This window comes from Salminus brasiliensis, chromosome 1, assembly GCF_030463535.1.
Source record: "Salminus brasiliensis chromosome 1, fSalBra1.hap2, whole genome shotgun sequence".
In the NCBI taxonomy this organism is placed as follows: domain Eukaryota; kingdom Metazoa; phylum Chordata; class Actinopteri; order Characiformes; family Bryconidae; genus Salminus; species Salminus brasiliensis.
In genome coordinates this window covers 58,776,672-58,796,866 of record NC_132878.1, presented here as the reverse complement: position 1 = coordinate 58,796,866, position 20,195 = coordinate 58,776,672, and the positions used below count along the sequence as shown (strand labels likewise).

The window sequence follows — 20,195 nt, the reverse complement described above, 5'->3', positions numbered from 1 at the left end:
AGAGTCAAGAGGATAACATGTTGTTTAAAAAAAGTGCAAGAAAGAGAGGGAGGGGAGTTCCCAGACGACCCACTGCCATGGTGGTGCTCTCCTCCATGCCTTGTCACGGCCTGCTAAGTGAGAGAGAAAGTAATTAAGGAAAGGCTGCTTAAATAGATAGGCCTCCAAAGGAGATTAAAAGAGGGGAACTGATTGTGTATGTCTGATTCCAGCTCATCAGAGAGTTCTCAGCCTCAAGGCTTAGCTTTCAAAGGGTAGGTTACACACAATAATAAGTGTGTGTGTGTGTGTGTGTGTGTGTGTGTGTGTGTGTGCATGTGCACTTACACACACATATACTCAGTTGTGCTTCAAACCTTCTCTTTCTGAATAAACCCAAACAGTACACACTACTATATACAGTACTCTTCAATAGCATACATGAAATATCCATCATTCTGCATCATCACCTTCCCAACGGAAGAAGAAAATCACAGTAAAAAACAAAACAAAAAACAAGCCATATGTGTATCATTCATTTTGTCAATTTTTTTTTTAACATTTGTTGAACAAAGTAACTGGCATTTAGATTAGATTAGATTATTGTTTAATAGTAATTAAACAATTTGTTACTAATGGAATTACTAATGGAATATCTTATAAATCTAGCTATAGTTAGCCATTGTAATGTCAAAAATGAGCCACTGAAGCTAGCATTTAGCGGTGAACTCCACCGTTATGATTTATGACTGAGAGAAAGTGAGATAGCTCATCAACAAATAAGAAAACAATCCAACATCTTGTTTTGGGCAAAACGTTTTGCAAGCATAGATCTGCTGTATCTCTCTTTGATGACAAAGGGGCTTATATGGAATAATTGCACCAATTTTGAGTTGTGGAGCAGTGGAACTGTGTTCTCTGGAATGATGACACCTTCTTTAAGGATGTGTTGGGGAGTTGGGGATGAGGTGGGGTGGTGATCAGCCAACATCCTGACCTTAAAGCTAAAAGCTGTAAAAAGCCTTTCATGTACAGTAGAGACAGTTACTCCAACAAATAGGAGCTAAACTATTTTATAGTAGCTTTTACATAGAGCTCTTTTAATCTTACAATCTTACTTTTTTCACTCTCATAACTCTTCATCACTTATGAGTTTTACATTAGTTACTAAGTAATAGTAACAATAATAAATATGAATAATAAATGAATAAATGAATAAAATAATAGCAATTGCTAGACAACAAAGCTTAAAATTAAAAACTGCATAATAAACCTAAAGTTAAAGGGTTAGATACATTATTTTGTGATCACAGGTGGATAGTAACTACTGTTACTGTTTGTACTTTTTTGGGGTATTTTCAACAATCTTAGTCTATTAGTCTTTAACATTGAGCTACATATTGATTTTTCTGGGTTTGGTGAATGATCCCAAAATGATGAGAAACAAACAAATAAAAAAGACAAGAGTCTAAATAAAATTTCTCTCTGCTGGTAGATGCTGTAGAAAAATCAGAGTTTTAGACCTTTAAGACCTCTTAGACCTTTTAGAGTGCCACCGCAGTTAACTGAATACACAAAAATGACTTATTACATCTTCCAAACATAGACCCAGGGCTATGTACTCTCACAGTCTACATCTATGCTTTCCAGTCTCGGCCCTCATACTCTTTCTTGCCTAATCTAGTCCTAATTGCCAAGTCCTTCATGAGAAGAGTCAGGTGGTCAGGAGTCACAAAAATTTGCAGAGCATGGGATCCCCAGCAATGGGCTTGGGAACCACTGGGTTGAATTGTTGCCATTTATCCAAAAGCTGAGTTGTTAAAGTGTAGTGTAACAACACTGCCCCCTTCTCCTACTCTAGCAATACTGCAGCCTAGCACTAAAGACATAAATTATTGAATTTTCCTCATTAAGACGTCTGTGCTTTGTATTTTACATTGATGCACCACAAAACATAATTGTCCACTTTTAAAGAAAGTATACTGTATATTTAATGTTTGACGTAAACAATAGATGCTGCAGTTAATATAAGTGTTTCATATATATATATATATATATATATATATATATATATATATATATATACATAGAGAGTAAGTATGTAGAGTACTGGCACACACACACACACATAATAGTTTGCCTTTCCTCAGCATACAACAGCCAAGTGGCAATCTCTGAATCTGACAGGCCTGTTTACACCCACAGATAGTCCTGGTCTCCCTCAGCGGTATTTAGCAGGATTCATTAGGCTATGGATGGCAGCTGACACTGGAGTCCTGAGCATAACAGCAGCAATAACTCATCTAGCTTCTTAGCTCTAGACGAGAATTACAGTGTCTTGCAAATGTCTTCAACCAAAGATGATATGTTATATTTATGAAATAAACATCTACTGTGGGAAAGTATTGCATGATGTAACTATTATTATGGTATAAACATTTTGTAATTATGATTAAATATCTTGTTATGATGACACATTTTAACAAATCTCTTTTTATGAAATGTGTTTGTGTCATAACTGAAGGTTACCACAGGCTAGATTTCTGTTTTTCTTTTTGACTTGATTCAGTGGCACAGTTTATTGAATTAATCCGATTTTTTCTGTAAGCTTAGCTGAATTCAGTGAAAGTTTAGTGTCACTAAGCAGCATATATGGTATTTTCATTAGTTTTCAAACATTACAAATGATTCTTAAAGTAGTATAATAAGAGAAATGGTATTCCTTGCTCCTGGGCTCATGCTATAGGTGGGAAGTGGACCGTTTAAGAAGGACAAGCTTTTCTGGACAAGCTGAGGGATACAGAACCGTCACTGAAAGTAAAAGAATCATGTTACGTAGCATTGTCCAAAGTGCGTGTGGGAATTGTGGCAACAATATTCTTCTTCTTACAGATCAGTATAGCATCAGCATAAAAAAGCTACATAATTGGCTTTAAATCTTGAGTCTTGATTAAATACATTAAGAAAACAAAAACAAATATTTCAACAAAATTCATACAACATTGGGGCATTTTCTGACATATCTCATAGTCAGAGGTATGTTTTAGGTCATAATTACGACTTAATATGTTATTTTTAATGTTATCTCATAATAACAAGATACTTTCTCATGATAACGAGATGTTCATTTTAGAATAATAACATAACATCTTATAACAGTGACATGCAAGTGTTTTTTTTTTTTTATTAAGATTTTATTTTAAGTGTTTTATTTTATTGCACAGCTCTTTACAGCCCCTGTGCTGTGGAGAAGTAAAAACATCATTATTACTGTACCTGTTTCGGAGTCTTTACGGATTTGAACGGTTATCTTTGGTAGCTACCTCTGAGAGCTAATGAGGTCAGGTGAACAGACTGTCGTAAAACCTAGCAACCGCTTCACTGCAACAATGGCGACCACATCCACGCTGTTTGCCGGCAGTGAGGTGCCAGTGGAGCGGCGGCGGAGGAGCGACCGGCGGCGGCTCGGCAGGAGCCGCTCAAAAGTGCTCTTTACCGTTGAAATGCAGCTGTTTCACTCAAAGAAAGCGCTGCACGGCTGAGGACCCTTTGCGAATATCGTCTTTGTACATTTGAGCTGTGGACTGCATGAGGTGGAATGGCCGCGGTGCCACCAGGGCCTAGCGGCGCGCTGTCCGCATCCCCGGCCGAGGTTTGCTTCTTCCCCGGGGACGGGTGCGTGCTGCCCGCGGAGGGGGAGACGCTCGAGTGGCAGCTGAAGGACGCCGTCATATCAGACACTGGTCAAGAGCGAGAGAACAAGCAGAAGTACCTGTTCCCCGAGGTTCACACAAACTGCCAGGCGTTGGAGCGGCAGGTAAACGGCTTAAACTGCATCGGCCTGGCCGGGCTCGCCCACAGCGCCACAGAGTCGGAGCCGAGAGCGGCCATGGAGCTCCAGGACTGCCGCGTAAGACCTCCGGACAGCCTCCACAACAACAACAACAGCAGCAGCAGGCTTTGCTTTCCTCACCATGATCTGAACACGAACGGGGACAGTAGCATTCACGACAGACTTACTCTATCCAGAACTGAGTTCAGTCAGAGCCACACGACTGAGACAGCCTGCTGTCCAAGGCCCGAGGAAGGGGCTGTTCTGACATGTCAGACTGATGGACCACTGGAGCAGCTATCCAGGTTAGACTTGAACCACTCGCCCTCCAGAGAAACGGGGCGAGGCCAGGAGATTAAATATGTGCGTTATGAGTCCGAGCTCCAAATGCCAGGCATAATGAGACTCATAACCAAGGACCTGTCCGAGCCTTACTCCATATATACTTACCGGTACTTTATCCACAACTGGCCGCAGCTCTGCTTTCTGGTACGTAGCTGGATACATCTGTGACCTGCTTGCAAGAACTGCCCTCTTGTGCTGGCAGTAAGTGGGCTGGCTGCAGGATGGAAATGCTCATGCACTATTTGTCAAACTGAAAAGAGTGTCAGTCAGTCTGTTTTAGTGACCATTAGTGTGGCTGGAACATTCCTTTGGGGTCTTCCAGAAGAAATCATCATTGAAGAAACAGAGATCATGCTGTCTTTTTAAAATAATGATTTATTTGGCTGTTTGCTACTGATGTACTGTCACTCACTGACCATACAAACTGGTCTCTGAAGAATTATTAGATATTCTATCTATGTAAAGCAGCTCTATCCCACCTCCACAGGAAACCCCAGAGGACCTTCACTGAAACCTGAGTTAGCTCTGCCAACGCTGAAGTGGATGCTCTATATAGAATCAGTGTACATTTACAGTTGTTGCTAGACCACACGCGAGAAGATACACTGCACTGCATTTGTGGACACAGTAACCAGTGTTTAGTTCAGTCAGTGAAACAGTAGTGTCTCTATAGTGAAGTGACCAAAAAGTCTGGTGTAAAAGTCAGTGCATTTTGACATTATTCTTCTTGTTGAAAATCTTCAACAACAAAGCTACAAAAATGTAAAAGTGGCTCTAATGGCTCTAATGAAGTTATATACTCTCTTCTGTGGTCAGTAAAATCATTTGGACATGACGGCAAGATGTCTGAAGCATTATGGGCCTTTGAAAAGATGCAGATATGGAATGAAAGGATGTGATTGGTTGCATTTGGCCTTTTTAAAAATAGTAGTGAAAAAGTAGTGAAGGATGACCTTTTTGTAAAGTTAACTTTTTGTGACCATGGCTTGGTTTACTTTCTGTTTTTATAATTGTCTAAGTGCATTTTTTTTATTTTGTTTTTGTGCCATGTAGTTCTAAAACTGTCCTGTTGGCACTCTGCATATCACTTGCTCGTTAATTTGTCTGGATATTGTGAATCCTAGGCCGTGGTAGATGAGGAGTGTGTGGGGGCTATTGTGTGTAAACTAGACATGCACAAGAAGATGTTCCGGCGTGGGTACATTGCCATGCTTGCTGTGGATTCCAAACATCGCAGAAAAAGCATCGGTGAGTGTCTTACGGCTTATATTGTTAACAAGCTGGGCCAGATAGTGGTCCCTAGGTACAGTCCAATTTGGTCAAATCTCTTCTTCTGATTAGATAGTATTTATAAACCCTGTACAAGCAGTTGTTCAGTCTGTTCTGTGGCATTTTACAAAACTGTCCTTGGAAAACAGCCTTCCAGATTGACTTTTTGACTGCTTTGTTTCAGGTACTAACCTTGTGAAGAAGGCCATCTATGCTATGGTGGAGGGAGACTGTGATGAGGTGTGTTACCCTGTCAGGTTGCACATTTTACTTCACCCGAAGTATGACTGGCTTATTGACTACCTGTGTGATTAGAGAGACGTTGTGTAAATGTTGATAGTAAGATTATTCTGGACACAAAAAAGTCTATAATCTGAATCTTCACTGTAATCATTTTCTCTTTTGTTTTGTATGTTTGTGTTCGTTCAAGGTGGTGTTGGAAACGGAGATCACCAACAAATCTGCCCTGAAGCTATATGAGAACTTGGGCTTTGTGAGGGACAAGCGGCTCTTCAGATATTATCTCAATGGGGTGGACGCGTTGAGGCTCAAACTGTGGTTGCGCTAACTCTCTCCCTGTCTCTGTTACTTCAACATGGTCAAGTTCAAACAGACTCCACTAATTCTGTAAGCCTGGGCACAGTTACTCAAGGCCACATTTGTCTTTACTGGTCAAGCAAAACGAAGGACTATGGTGGTTAAGGCACTGCTAGTGGAGAGGTTGAAGCCCTCTCAAAGAGTCCTGTGGCACAGTAAGAGTTTGATACCAGAAAAGGCAGAGTCTCAGAAGCTTAGCTGAGTGTAGGAGATCCAAGGGGACACAGGAAGTTTTATTTAACAGCCGCTAAGATGAGTAAGTGACACAGTAAAGGACTGGGCTCATGACATTTGTTGAGGTCTGTGTTTAACTTTAGAACTGAGGTTTGGAGCAAGGGTTTGTTCCCCCTCCTGTCTGTGTTTATACAGAGGCTTAGGGACTTGAATGACGAGTGCAGGTTTGTTCTTTATGTAGTGTGAGCTGTGTGCTTGCTTGCTGTGACAGTTTGCTTTAAGCAGTTTAGTGTGTGGTAGTAATGTGCATATTGGTGAAGCTGATGTGTGATTTGTGTATGGGTGGGAAAGAATGTGTAGCCTGTTCATCAACCTGAATCTCACAAGCTTTCACTCGGGATCACTGAGCTCTGACATTACAGCAGCAATTTCAGCTAAATGAACTAAATGCATGGAGGTCGTAGCTGTCTAAATTGATTCTGATGTGATTCTCAAAGTGGCTCTGTGTTGAAGTAATTGCAGATTGACTATCTGGAACAGAACATTTTGAAAGCCTGCGAGATCCAGAGTGGTTTTAATCTGGCCAGGAATCATGTCGATTCTGAGAAATTCTGCTTGTAGGACAAGAGCATAGGGATATCCACATAAATAGATGTTTTCTACAAGAACGTTTCTGTGTTGGAGTCAGAGATGAATGAGAAACAGTCTTGTATAGTTGGACCTCAGCAGAACAAAGTCGGACCTCAGCAGAACAAAGTTGGACCTCCCCATGTAAACCGTGAGGAACATGAACACAGCTTGTTTTTATTTTTTTATTATATTTTACATTTGTTTTCCCATATGGTTTTCTCCTATTTTCACACAATGTCTGTTTGTGACTTTACAGCTTGGACAGCAAAAGCCTTAACACATCTTCTACAGTGCATACTTGAATTTCAGCAGTATACAGTAATTAAAAGTTCTATAACTTCAGTTAATTGGGAACAAAAGTAGTTCTTAAAAATATTAGATTGGAAAAGCCACTTTGTGTTACACTTGGCAGGTCAGCTGAGTGATGGCTGTTTACTTACTAATAGAGCTGGTGTCAGTGGGCACAGCCTTAGTGCAAAGTGCAAAAATGCCAAATTGATGTACCTATACTGACTATGTGGACTCATAAGTGGGCAAACCATATTTTGAACGGAAAAAGAAAAAGTGACAAGCTATAGATGGCTCAGTTAACACAGGGCATGTTCTGAGGTTCTTGAGTATTCAAGTTCTTCATCTGAGAAAGCATTTTGTGGTGTTCACTGGACCTCCATATGAGTTTAATAGAAGGCAGTTTAGATTTGTGGACATTTCCTGGACCAGTTCTAATGCTTTGCGACATGTGATGCTAATTGGATTGATTTGGTTTTCCCTCTATTGTATCTCTATACAAAATGTTTTGATGTCTGATGTCTGTTACTTTCTAAAATGTTTGAACTGAGAAGTTCTGAAGAATAAGGAAACTCCTTATCAACACAATCAAATTTAGAAAACTCTTGAGCTCGGATTCAGTGAGAGAGAAGAAATGAGACACAGTGCAGTTTTAATTTTTGCATTTATTCTACCATGTTTGGTTTTGTTCTAAAGTATATGGAAAGATTTTCTATTGCACTTTGATTTGAAATGCTGCTGGTTTGTGTATCTATGTGCATGTCTGTATGATTGTCTTTAGAAGTCTCCTGGATGCTACAAGGTGGTGTTTCACTGTGCGCTTATGGAAGGGGAGTCCAAACTGCTCCCCTGACACCAAAATGCAGTACTACTATAAAAATCTTGGGGAGAACATGGAGTTGGGGGCCAGACACTATGCTGTGCTGTGATGTGTGTGGCCTTGTTAGTTTTTTTTAATAGCTGTGCGTGTGCGTGCGTGCGTGCGGTTTAGTTGTTTAGGAGAAGAAGAAAAGGTGAGTTCTTTTTTTTCTTTATGGTCATAGCCGTCCTGATCAAAAGCCAGATGTTGTCAACCATTTGGACCCCCTACAAACACCTCTCAGGTGATCTCAGCCCACAGTGTCCAATCTCAGAGAACATAAGCAATTCATAATGGACTGTGATAGGACTGTCCATCATCAGGAAGAGAATGTCAATACAGACTGTGAAGCCTTCGAACAAAAGAAAGGCACCACAGGGGCCAATGCAGCTCATTCATTGCTCTGACAAGTATTTCCAAGTGAGTTATGGATATCGATTGAACTGCATCACATTTCTATAAAGTCCACACATTCATAGCAAATGGGATGTACTTTGATTCCATGGTGCTCTTGGTCCTCCTTTGCAGAGTAAAAAAAATCCCTATTGCCCACCTACTACAGACCTTCACAAAGCAGTGTTATTCCTAAAGGACAGTATGCCTGTATGTTCTCCTACCTCTGGCCTACTAGAGCAGGGGGAGTTTGGGTAGAGGAGTGTGCTTTTGTGTATTAATGCAAATGGTTGTCTATGGATGCAGAACTGTATGGTTTCTCATTCTGTGTTTTGTTTGGTGAAGGGTTCAGGATGAAGTTTTGCATGTGATTTCTATTATGCTTCTCCTGCCCTGTTTGAATTTCATTTCAATCTAAAAAAAGAAGTCACAAAAGTCTTTTATTTAATGTGGATAGAAAGAAAGCCTCAGAAATAAATTATTTGATTTTTTCAATAATGTGTAGCATGAATTCTTTTTGAAACAAGATGTTGGAGCACATTCTGTATGTGTTTATTTCACTCTGAATTTAGAAAACCTAAGGAACACATCTGAAAGGAAATAACTCTGTCATAGTTCCTTTAATGTAACCGCAAAAATATAGCCGTTGACAATGGACATAAGCACGGGCGATGAGTTTAACCACAGAGGGCATGTTGTCAGATTGTCACAAAATGCATCAGAATGACATTCAATTTAACAGGTGCGAACAATAACAATAATTATACAGTAGAACGTATTCATGTATTATATACAGGGGTTCACACTATGCCATATGGGTTACAGATTTACTGTTGTCAACTCCCCGACATTCCAGAAAAGAAATAAAGGTCTGGGTTTTCCATGGGTGCATACTGCTACCTTTAGATATTTTTATATTTAAGACGGAAAACGCCTTAGGCTTACAAGCACAAACTCGGACAAAGAAAAGTACTGCCACTAGAGAAGCCACTGTATCCTGAAACAGAAAAGATGAAATTTGTTAATTTTGTAAATTATTTCAAAGGTGCTTTCAATTAAAAAACCTCACACAAAAACGGTGACTTCTTTTGATGACTTTTAGGTACAATTAGATTTTTACATGTAATTTGACTCTTGTATTTACAGTTAGGAAAAGATTTAATCTACAGAACTCCCAAGAATATACTTTTCTCATATATCTATATCTTAAATAAATTATTCACAGAGACAGAAACCCATAGCAAACTGCCACCTTAGAGCAGGTTCACACATTGAGTACAGTTATTAATATACATATATATGTTTTTATGTACAGCAAAATCATTTGTGTGGGAATCACATACTTGGGATTGCCTCCTTATTTCAAATATGTGGTGGATTTGGATGCGAGAGATGACTAAGCCTGCGTCTATGCGGGAACTATCTGAGGTTGAGAGTCTAGGTACTTGAGATTTGTATCTCAAGTCACCTCAACGTTTTTTGGTGTTATTTTCTCGTTTAGATGAAACGTGGCTGGATTTAAAATTCATCCTCTGAGCTGTCAGCCAGTAGCATTGCTTGGTCTGGTCCATTTCTCACTTCTTTGGGCTGCTGTGGTGAAGAAAAATACATCATCAGAGGGTACACAGTGACACACTGAGCACATACAACCGTGTTGGCGTAGAGTCAAGTAGACAAATCATACACACTCACAAGCACTTTATTAGGACTACTATACTAATACTGGATAGGGCCTCCCTCCTTTTGCTCTCTGTTTTGTCATGTTGTTCCCGTTTAGATGGTTGATGTGAACATTACTTAAAGCTGCTGCTTCATTTCTGCATGGCATTATGCAATTGCACTGCTGCCACATGATTGGCTGATTAGGTAACATTAGGTGCATGAATGAGTAGGTGTACAGATCTTCCTAATAATTTGCTTGGTGAGTGCACATAACAAGCAAGCAATACAGGGGGACTACCTGGGCTGGTTTAAAAGACACAATAAAAATCCAGTCTTCAAATAAATTGCAATGCCAATGACAAATTACCACTTCAAATGCATTTTAGTCTGAAGTTGGGTTTAATTTGGGCCTGGAAAATCAGCCCTATATGCGGAAAAGTTTGTAGTAACTTGCTTAATCAGCGTTTCTTTCTAAATCAAGAGTGTTAATAAGAAATTTGTCTCCCTCTGCTGCAGTAACAGCATCCACACGACACTCCAACACATCCCAAAGGTACTGATGGATATGCATCATTTCAGAAAACCCAGGACCACAGCTCCACAGCCCTATGTTAAGGAGTACACACACAGAAGCTGTGTGTGTACGCTTAACTGAATGTCTGTTTCAGCAATGGTGCAGCCTTAAATAAGCTCACCTCACTAATTAGAAGGGGTGCCTGGATATTTTCGACATATAGCCAGTTTAGACCCACACCCACATTAAGGCTACACCTAGACTAAAAGAATTTGCAATTACACTTTAGTATTGGCAATGCAATGAAGTCCAAGACTAGGCGTCGTAATCCCTGTCCAGGGAAACCGACCCACACTAAACGTTTGTATTGAGCATTTGATTTTCTCCTGTTTAACTAACCTTCCTCCTTTGGTGTTTAAAGCTGTTCTTCCTTTTGCGATGGATCATCCTGATGCTGTAAAGAGCTCCGACAATAAGCAAAGCACCAGCAATACCAATACCGACAGGAACTAGCATCCCAGAAACATAGCCAGCCTTGAAGACAAGAATGTTACATTTCAGAGACCGATTTAAACTGTTACTACAAAACTTTCTGAGATGTTACCTACCTTTTCTCGGATAAGTTCAACCCAGCTGCGTACTGAAAGAAAGGAAAATGAACAATAACAGTTACAGTGTTTTTCTGATCTTTGCAAAACTTGTTGGCTTGAATCTTTTCAAATATGGAGCCCCGCTGGTGACATCCCACATAAATAAAACTGCTTAACTAATATGGGGTTGTGGCCCCATATTAGTTAAGCATGGGAACAAGATCTTTACTTTTAGAATTTCTAGTAGCCACTGTGACAAGACTGATTTCCAAAAGACATAAAGTTAAAGATGCCATTCTCTTAATATTTTAGGCAGGATTATTTTACAAGTTTCAAAATAACAAAATGATCTTTATTAAGCAAAATTTACCCTGCAAGGTCAGTGTTTTCACAGTTTCTAAACACTTTTGTAGCCAGCTTTCAACTCTTGTATGAGGAATTTTCCATTCTTTCTTGTGAAAGGTTTTGACATTTGCATCACTTGTCCTTTTCTAATGATGGTTTTGAACAAGCCAAAGGCTGACAAGGTAATAAAAATCTAAGACCTTGGTAAAAGTCATCTGAGAGCGCAAATCTTTTGCGGTATCCAAACATTTGCATGGTGGTCATTTCCTTTTTTTCCACTCTAAAATTTTACAAAACTAAACTAAAATATTTATATATACAAATCTTGCTTACAAATCTTAAAAATGTTGATTTTTTTCCATTCTTAACTGTTTGATCTTTGGAGATCGGTTCATCTTTTAATTTCTTAACTATTTATAGACATTTTTACCAGGGGTGCCCGAACTTACTGAGGCCTTGGTTCTGCTGCCCCCAGACTGGAGGAGGTGGGATGAGGCTGTAAGAAGGACGAGTAGGGGTGTGGACAGTGGCCTCAGGTAGGTCCTCTTCACTGTCCTCTTCCTCCTCCTCAGATTCATCTACATCTTCGTCCTCTTCATCCTCATCTTCTGTATTACAAAGAACAAACAGTTAGCAACACAATTTGTTTTTGTAGTTTTAATCTGTAAGCGCTACGATTGCTCGTTAAAGTTAAAACAGATTCCTCACTGATTAAGATTTATTTCATCTGTGAATTCACTATGATTCGCTTGCATCATAATTACTATCACTAGCAAATAAATAGATGCATCTCCAAAATGCATTTTACAGGAGAAAGCAGAACTGCTAATTTGTAAGGTAAGTTAATGTAAAGAGATTTCTATTGGTCCATTCTTCATGAACTGCATAATGTGCAGCTTCTGTGTTCATATTTTGAATTGTTCTGCTGTACAGTAAGTAACACAGCCTGAACAACATTTGAATGCAATTTATGCCTCATAGTATTTATAGTGCTTCAAAGGCTTACTTGTGTATTTTTGTATAATTATATTATCTTATGAATATTTTGGAAAGCTTGAAAGACTAAACCTGGTTTGCTTATAGATATGGTTAAATAAACTCTGTTTGAATCCTTTTTTAAAACCTCTAATTATATAAAAATAATCATCACACTCGTTAGATTACTCGGTTACTAATAAATCTGATTGGATAAAATGTATAATATAGCCACAACACAAGTAATAGCAAACCTTCTGATTCCAGTTCCTCCAGCCCTGAATTTTTCAACACAGTCGAGTGAGTTGGCTCAGAGTCTGTAACCTGCTGAGTGCTGGCTGTTGCAGTAGAAGGTGATAAAGGAAGAGTTCCCACAGAGGCTGAGATATCTGTATGTGGAAAAAACTTTCTTTTAAAACAAGTTTATATTTTTTTGCCAACTCCTTTTTAATTTGGCCAGTTACTAGTGCAGTATAAAAGCCCAGTGTCAGAACCACCAGTGTGGCAGATTTAAGGCTGCACACATCTCCTTAGAAAATCATACAGCAGCTAACCTTTCCCTTTTAACTCAAATGTAGTCATCTGAAAAAAGAATTGAGAATAAAAAGAATTGCCAAGAGTCACATTGCTACCTTAGTGTTGGCTCTATCATGGGAAAATTGCAAGCTTACTCAGCACGATGTAGCCAGTGCAGGCATCTGCTAGCTGACATAACAGTATTGGCAGTTAGTGTTCTCCTCCAAGTGTGTTCAGCTGTCAATGCACAGAAAGAGATGTGGTGCACATGCTAGCCTCGCTTGGCAATATTGTGTGTGATGGGGAGAACAAAATATTGTGTGGGAACTGGCCACAGGAAAAATAGGGGTAAACACTCAAAAACAGTTGTAGCAGACACTTAGTAACAGCTACAAACCTTAAGACTGATGATCTGTACTTTGCCTCCTTTTTTTTATAGGTAACAATTACTTGTAGATGTCAGAACCCACACAACAAGTCTGTTACATGGATTACATAACAACTCAACGCAGCTGGAGGTAAGTGTGTGATGATGTAGTCATGCAGTTTGCATGACGCATATTGGTGGGGTGTGCAATTTCATTACTTGTAGCTTGTGGCTTCACTGCAAAACTAATGAACACCAACATGATGACTGAATTTGGGGTAAGGGAAAATAGAGACTGAAATAGAGCCTCCTTTAATGACCAGAGTGTGGAAGCCTAGGCCACACCATATGAACTATGCTAGGAATAAGCCATACTTTAATATGAAATGATAAATGACAAAGCTGTAATATGATGAATGAAAACAAATGCTATAGAATTATGCAATAATGCATTAAATGTGTACACACAAAACACATACTAGACACCAAGGCATTTTATACGCTCTCACTCTGTGGCCTCTCTGTCCTCTCACTGGGCGCAAGGTCTGCTTCAGAGAAAGGCCTGTTGACTGGCATCTGAGATGGAACGACAGCATCCGAATTCTCAGAACCAGACATCTGCCACGGCGAAGGCCAATCAGACGGCCCCAGGATAGACGCATCAGGAAGAACGTGCCCCGTATCCACGGACACCGTTTGCTCAAGCTCAGCCTCCCTAAGCATCCCGGTGGCTGGCGCCATAGCGACAGACAGCTCGGATGCCAGTGCTGAGCCACTGGAGGGTGTCGCATCATCAAGCGGCTCAAAGATCAGAGGCAGGTCTTCAGAAGACATGGTTGCCTCTGTGCCCACCTCCTGCGACAAGGGCAAGATGCTGGTTTCTTCCACTGATGATAAAACAAAATAAAAATGTCATTTTAAATTTATGACTAATACCTTAACTTTAGTTTGCAGGACCAAAGCAGTCTGTCACCTGTTTATAGAGCTAGAAGGTAATAGCATGCACTGGTAACTTCATTCTCCGTTTAAAGATGAGCAAGCTAAATTTCTTACTTCAAAGGACAAACAAGGGTGTCATTTCATAGAACCATTCCTCCAACTGCCCCCTCCTAACATACACAAAATGCACACATATACACTGCAGGTATTGAGACATCCTTCTAATTACTTCAATGTACATCCATAGTTGATCAATAGCACACACACATCTTATATGATCTCCATTTAAAAAGCTTTTCTGATAAAATGGGGTGCTCCAACTATTGTGTTCTTTGGGCTGATAAAGCTCCATCCAATACCTTTGAGTTAGAGTTGTGCAAAAATCTGTGTGAAGCCTTCCCATAACAGGAGGCTGTTACAGCAACAAATGATTGTCAAACTCCAATTTTACATGTATGAACTCAGAATAAGTGTTGGATGAACAGATGTCTGCAAACATTTGATTAGATTTGAATACTTTGTTTAAAGCAGCACAATTGAAATTTTACATCACTAAAGGGCACATTTTTCTGGATGAGCTGAGAGATACAGAACCGTCCCTGAAAGTGAAAAAAGCATGTGGACTGAGGCGGAATAATATAACCAGATTTTACACAAATATGATTTGGGTAATGAAGCGTTACACAGTTCTTGAGAGCATTTTCCTGCCTGCTTCACAAGAGTTACATAGTGCAGTTAGCAGCGTGGGGGTTCTCACAGGCTTCTATTTTAGGTCAACTAAAACTAATGTTAATTATGAGAGTAATGCAGTTGTGGGTGTGAAGTACTGAGGTGTAGCCCTCTGTACATGCTTTACTGTGTTAAGAACTCTCTTAGGGCTATTAATTATGTTAGCTGTAGCATGACCTCTATCCAGAGGGGCTTACATTTGAATCATGTAGTGCTAGGAGTCTTGCCTAAGCACTTTTATTGGAGTAGTGGCATCTAGTTTGCCACAGGAAAAACCCACTACACTACAACACCTGCTAACTCACCTAGGTTGTACGCCATGTCATCCATGACTTGAGACACAAACAGTTTGCATTCAATGAGGAGAAGACATTACACTTTGCAGGCTGGAACATAACATGTAAAATGTGACTCACAGACAAGGTTTTCCACCCTGCTCCTTCATGGGGGTTTTATTTCAAGGGATGCCAAAATCAAATTAAGCCTTGCACTCTGTGCCAAGTCTTCTTGACAATACAAAGTAATCACCTGTCAAGCCTTTTAAATTGTACATAAGCTTTCAGATCTGACAGCAGCTTGCTCAGAGGAGCTACTCCAATCCTTATACAGTCCCTCTTGCTTATTTCAAGTGCAGACTCAAAAATAGAAAGTAATTAGGCTGCCACCAGTCCCCCACTGAGGTTCAAAGTGGAGCAAGCAAAATCATCTGCCTTCAGCGCATAATCAAAGGCTATATTTGTCGCATCTCTTTCATTTCTTCTCAGTTCACAATAAAGCCTAGCAGACCCCTTTATAACCTCATGTATTTAGACAATAATAAAGTTCAAGCCTGGAAGTGTTGCAGTTACCCGATAAGCCTCTGTGCTCTGTGGTCTTGTGGCATGTATGTTAGCAGCAGACTATTTTAAACATAGTTCTGTTTTTGATACAGAAGGATGGACTAGGATAGGATTTAGATTTATATAATATCTATATAACCATGATACATTGAAGCACAGTAGATCTGTAAACATTCTGCTTCCCTGGAGTACATCAAATAATTATTTAAAATATTGGTGCCTGAAGACAGTAATTTTTTAAGCAATTATCTGCAAATACTATGATATTCTAACACCATCAATCACCCCCAATAAATACCAATGTAATTACAAATGCAGCTGTACATGGACTCACGACCTTGCAAATGAAGCGGCTCAGTCCAGGTCCCTCCAACCTCTGGCACTCTAGAGCTCAGGGTCAGGTCCGACTGCAGTAGTCCAGGGGCAAGCGCTTTATCCTGGAGGTCTGAGGCTGTAAAGAGGTTTTTCTCTGCTACTCTAGATTCTCCAGCTTCTCCATCGGGACTGCCTGAAGTAGTTCGAGATATTGCAACAGGGTTAACAGTCGTCCAGGGAGACTGGCTTGCAGAATCACGAGCAATGGACAAATCCACGGACGGGGGTTCAGTTGGATTGAGCTGTGCAGAATGGTTCTGCGTGACTGACTCTTCCTCCCATTCTCCCTCGTGTTCTTGTGGCGGGTCTCTTGTCCCAGGTTGTACTTTCCCTTTATCTTCCTCTAAATCAGTGTAAAGCAAGCTCCCTGGCCTGACGTAGTCACTGTGTCCTAGTACAACTTGTGTCTCTGCAGATCTGTCAGTGCTTAGCCCAAATGGGATCACAGACGGCCCTACTTTCTGAACAGCGTCATTCTGAGAGTTGATTTGGTCGGCTGCATTGGCGGAAGTAACAGTTTCCACCCCTGTATTTACATTAGCATGCGCCCCCAAAAAAAAGGATTCAGTGGGAGTTGCAGACTGACCAATGTGCCCTTTCGCTGCTTCGGTCACTGTCGCCTCCCTTTCTTCTTCGGCAATGTCCACAACCTCTGCTGTTCCTCCAGGTTCTTGCCACTCTTGTACGTGAGGAGATGATGTTGGCAGCTGCATGGAAGAGATCACACATAGCTTGTCGTCGTGATGGCTTCCTAGATGTTCAGATGTTTCTCTGGATCCTTGTTCTGTTCTGTCACAGCGCCTTGCCTGTGGCGAGGAGGTGATCCCTAATGGGGCGGCCCGAGCGGTCAGACACGCCCCAACCAGCAACAGTGCTTTGAAAGTGTCACACGGCAACATGGCTTTATCCGCAGTCGAGCATGAAGCGTTTAGGGCACTGATGCTCCAAAGTGAAAATAGAGGGAATTGGTCACATCCAAAATGCCTGAACGCACCTTGACAAAAGAAGTGGAAAACAACACTGTATGAGTTTCACAGGGAGTTGACAACTATGTGGTTTCAAACAGGGTGTAAGAAGTGCAGAGAAACATAGTGAAAGTAAGGGTATCAAAATGTATCAAAAGCTAAACATATACTTGAGTGCAAGTCTTGAAGATGTGACATTTATACATAGACAAAACAATTTTACAAATGTAGATGTGCAGCAACATGAAGGACTAAAGTAGCTCTCAATACTGCTGTATTGAGTAAAGAGGAGATCAACATCAGCGCTTGACTGTGAGGGGTTTTGGACACAAATTAAAAAAGCATGAGAGCTCCTTCTGCTTCGATAGACGACTGAAAGACCTCTGAGATGTAGAAGAGAGCTTTATAAGATATGGTGAGATCTTACACTTCACATCTATGAATCTTATTCAGCTGCAACTGAGGTGAGATAAGTCTGACCAAAAAGAGATTGAGCCATTGTACTGCAAGTCTCACATTGGTCTCAAAAAGGACTTAACCATGTCTAGGAGAAATAATGAGACCAAGAGATATTCTTAACTTAATAATTTCAATCGTCTGGGACTGCCCAAAAAAAAGAAACCACCAGACCTTTGAAATCTGGGTTCTTTAGTGAAAGCAACAGTCTGTATGGAAACATGACAACTCAAAGACCCACTTGAGTTTATTGCCCGATTATACTGGTCTTCTCAGACAAGCAAAGTGTCTTGTATAGAGATATTTAAGCAACCTTTTTTTAAATGGTTTCTATAGAATATAAAAATGGTTCCACCAGTGTTACTGCAGTTTCCTTCAAGATCAATACAACACTTATATTCTAAATGAACTGTACTATATGAGAACCTGTTTTCTCAGAGAGAAAAAAGTGTTTCTTTTCTTTTAAAAATGTGTAATTGAGTAAAACCATGTGTATGCTGTTTCAGTAATACTGGAGTAAAGTACAAATCTTCCAAAATAATGGTTAAGTACAGCACATAAAGCCTATTTTTCTCCCTGGTTTCAAAACTGAAATATAAAAAGTAAAACTGATGGAACAAAAGCGCAGAGCTGTGTGTAACTCACTGAAATCCTTTCTTTGAACTGACACTTCATTCTCACAAATAGACTCTCTCTCTCCCTCTCTCTCTCTCTCTCTATCTCTCCCCCCCTCTCTCTCCCTCTTCCCCTTCCTCCCTCTCTCCCTCTCTCTCTCTCTCTTCTCCCTCTCTCTATCTCTCTCCCCATCTCTCTCCCTCTCTCTATTACTCTCTCTCTTTTTCTCTATTTCTCTCTATTTCTCTCTCTCTCTCTCTCTCTCCCTCTCTCTATCTCTCCCCCCCTCTCTCTCCCTCTTCCCCTTCCTCCCTCTCTCCCCCTCTCTCTCTCTTTCTCTCTCTTCTCCCTCTCTCTATCTCTCTCCCCATCTCTCTCCCTCTCTCTATTTCTCTCTCTCTTATTCTCTCTCTCTTTTTCTCTATTTCTCTCTCTCTCTCTCTCTCTTTCTCTTTCTCTCTCTCTCTCTATTTCTCTCTCTCTTTCTCTTTCTCTCTCTCTCTATTTCTCTCTCTCTTTCTCTTTCTCTCTCTCTCTCTCTCTCTCTATATATATATATATATATATATATATATTCTCTCTATTTTTCTCTCTATATATTTCTTTATTTTTCTCTTCCTCTCTCTCTGTCTCTGTCTCTCTCCTGCAGAACCTGACACAGCAGACTGCTGCACTCCTTCTCTCTCACATACACCTAAAAATAGCACAATGTTCATTCTACAAGACAACGAGCCCTAGAAAACAGGAATGTGGCTTGTATTCACTGCATTACATCAACCATAAAAACACAGACATCAACTGCTAGCCCACTACTAAAATCATTAAACCCAGTTAGACCCACCGATGGGATGTAGTTTGTGGTGCTGGAGAAATCACATGACCACCTTCAGGCAACACTCATGCGTTGTCACTGCTGTCTGAGACACGGCTCATCGTCTTCTGCTCGTAATCGTTCCTAATTGCTTGGGTATGTAGTTAACGGGCATCGGGGCTGTCCTCTGGTTGATCAGCATTGCGCAGTATTCACACTGACTCACATCGCGGACTGAGACACTCAACCCCAACTACAGCTGAAAATGGCAAATCATCCACTAAGCTCTTCATTTCTGCGGCCAATATTCCTGAACACAAACTGCGTGACGAAGAAGCACGGATGTGCTGTTTTTATACTTTTCCCGCAACAATAAACAAGCCTTACCTGCCGTGTTGTGCTGAAATTAGCCAGCCGACCTCATTTCTGCAGTAGAGCTCCACACCCTCGCCGCTACTGTGCTGTCGAACCCGTCTGGTGCTCACAGACCACCGCTCACGGGATTGGCAGGGTGGCAGGACTACGGAGCTCTGCCAAAACAAGTTGTAGCCTATTATCTTCAGTGTGGCCAGTTCTGCTCCAAAACCGGCCTTCTCAAACTGTTTTTACTGTTTTTACAGCCGAAACAAAAAACTAAATATTTTTTTAAAAATAAGTGTATAATTATTTTTATTTTATTTTATTTGTATTTATTTCATATTAAGTATTATTTTATTATATTTATTAGGTCACATTTCACAGTTTCTACTGAAAAAAGAGTCCGTATTTTTGTAGACAGCCTGTATTTGCATACGTATTGGCGCCGGATTGAATAAATTATTATATTAAGTCATCACTGTGGCACAGAAACATCCCCGACGAGTCGGCTTGGCGACAGCAACCGCTTAGCCATGTGATCTAATCCCAGATCAGATTTCCTCCAAATTCACTCCAAAACATTAACAGAAGACAACGACAATAAGCTGATCTCCAGTCAGCACAAACTACCTAGTGCTACGACCGCCGCGCCGCCCCTTTGGTGTTGGCTAACGTGCTGCCTTTTCTGATTGAGGCACTTTCGTTAAAATAATAAGCAGGTGAAAATCTACAAATAATATATAGCTATATATATAGAGAGAGAGTGAGAACAGA

At 40.4% G+C, this 20,195-nt stretch overlaps 2 protein-coding genes across 3 annotated transcripts; one reads left to right on the top strand and one right to left on the bottom strand.

The window, feature by feature from the left end:
- Window positions 1–3,380: 3,380 nt before the first annotated feature.
- Window positions 3,381–8,864, top strand: LOC140559881 (N-alpha-acetyltransferase 30-like). The gene is made up of 4 exons (XM_072683610.1): window positions 3,381–4,300; window positions 5,281–5,404; window positions 5,610–5,665; window positions 5,856–8,864. The coding sequence occupies exons 1-4, from the start codon at window positions 3,578–3,580 to the stop codon at window positions 5,991–5,993; spliced, it is 1,041 nt and encodes a 346-aa protein (XP_072539711.1). The 5' UTR covers window positions 3,381–3,577; the 3' UTR covers window positions 5,994–8,864.
- A 107-nt stretch (window positions 8,865–8,971) lies between these two features.
- Window positions 8,972–19,594, bottom strand: LOC140559856 (uncharacterized). 2 transcript variants are annotated; one of them, XM_072683554.1, is made up of 9 exons: window positions 19,452–19,594; window positions 19,095–19,323; window positions 16,180–17,211; window positions 13,845–14,222; window positions 12,707–12,841; window positions 11,927–12,085; window positions 11,151–11,182; window positions 10,942–11,076; window positions 8,972–9,956 (listed from the first exon to the last, which is right to left on the bottom strand). In XM_072683554.1, exons 3-9 carry the CDS (start codon window positions 17,114–17,116, stop codon window positions 9,885–9,887), a joined length of 1,848 nt encoding a protein of 615 aa, XP_072539655.1. In that variant the 5' UTR covers window positions 17,117–17,211; window positions 19,095–19,323; window positions 19,452–19,594; the 3' UTR covers window positions 8,972–9,884. The 2 variants fall into 2 exon arrangements, with proteins under 2 accessions (XP_072539655.1, XP_072539647.1); XM_072683546.1 differs by lacking the exon at window positions 19,095–19,323.
- Window positions 19,595–20,195: the final 601 nt, after the last annotated feature.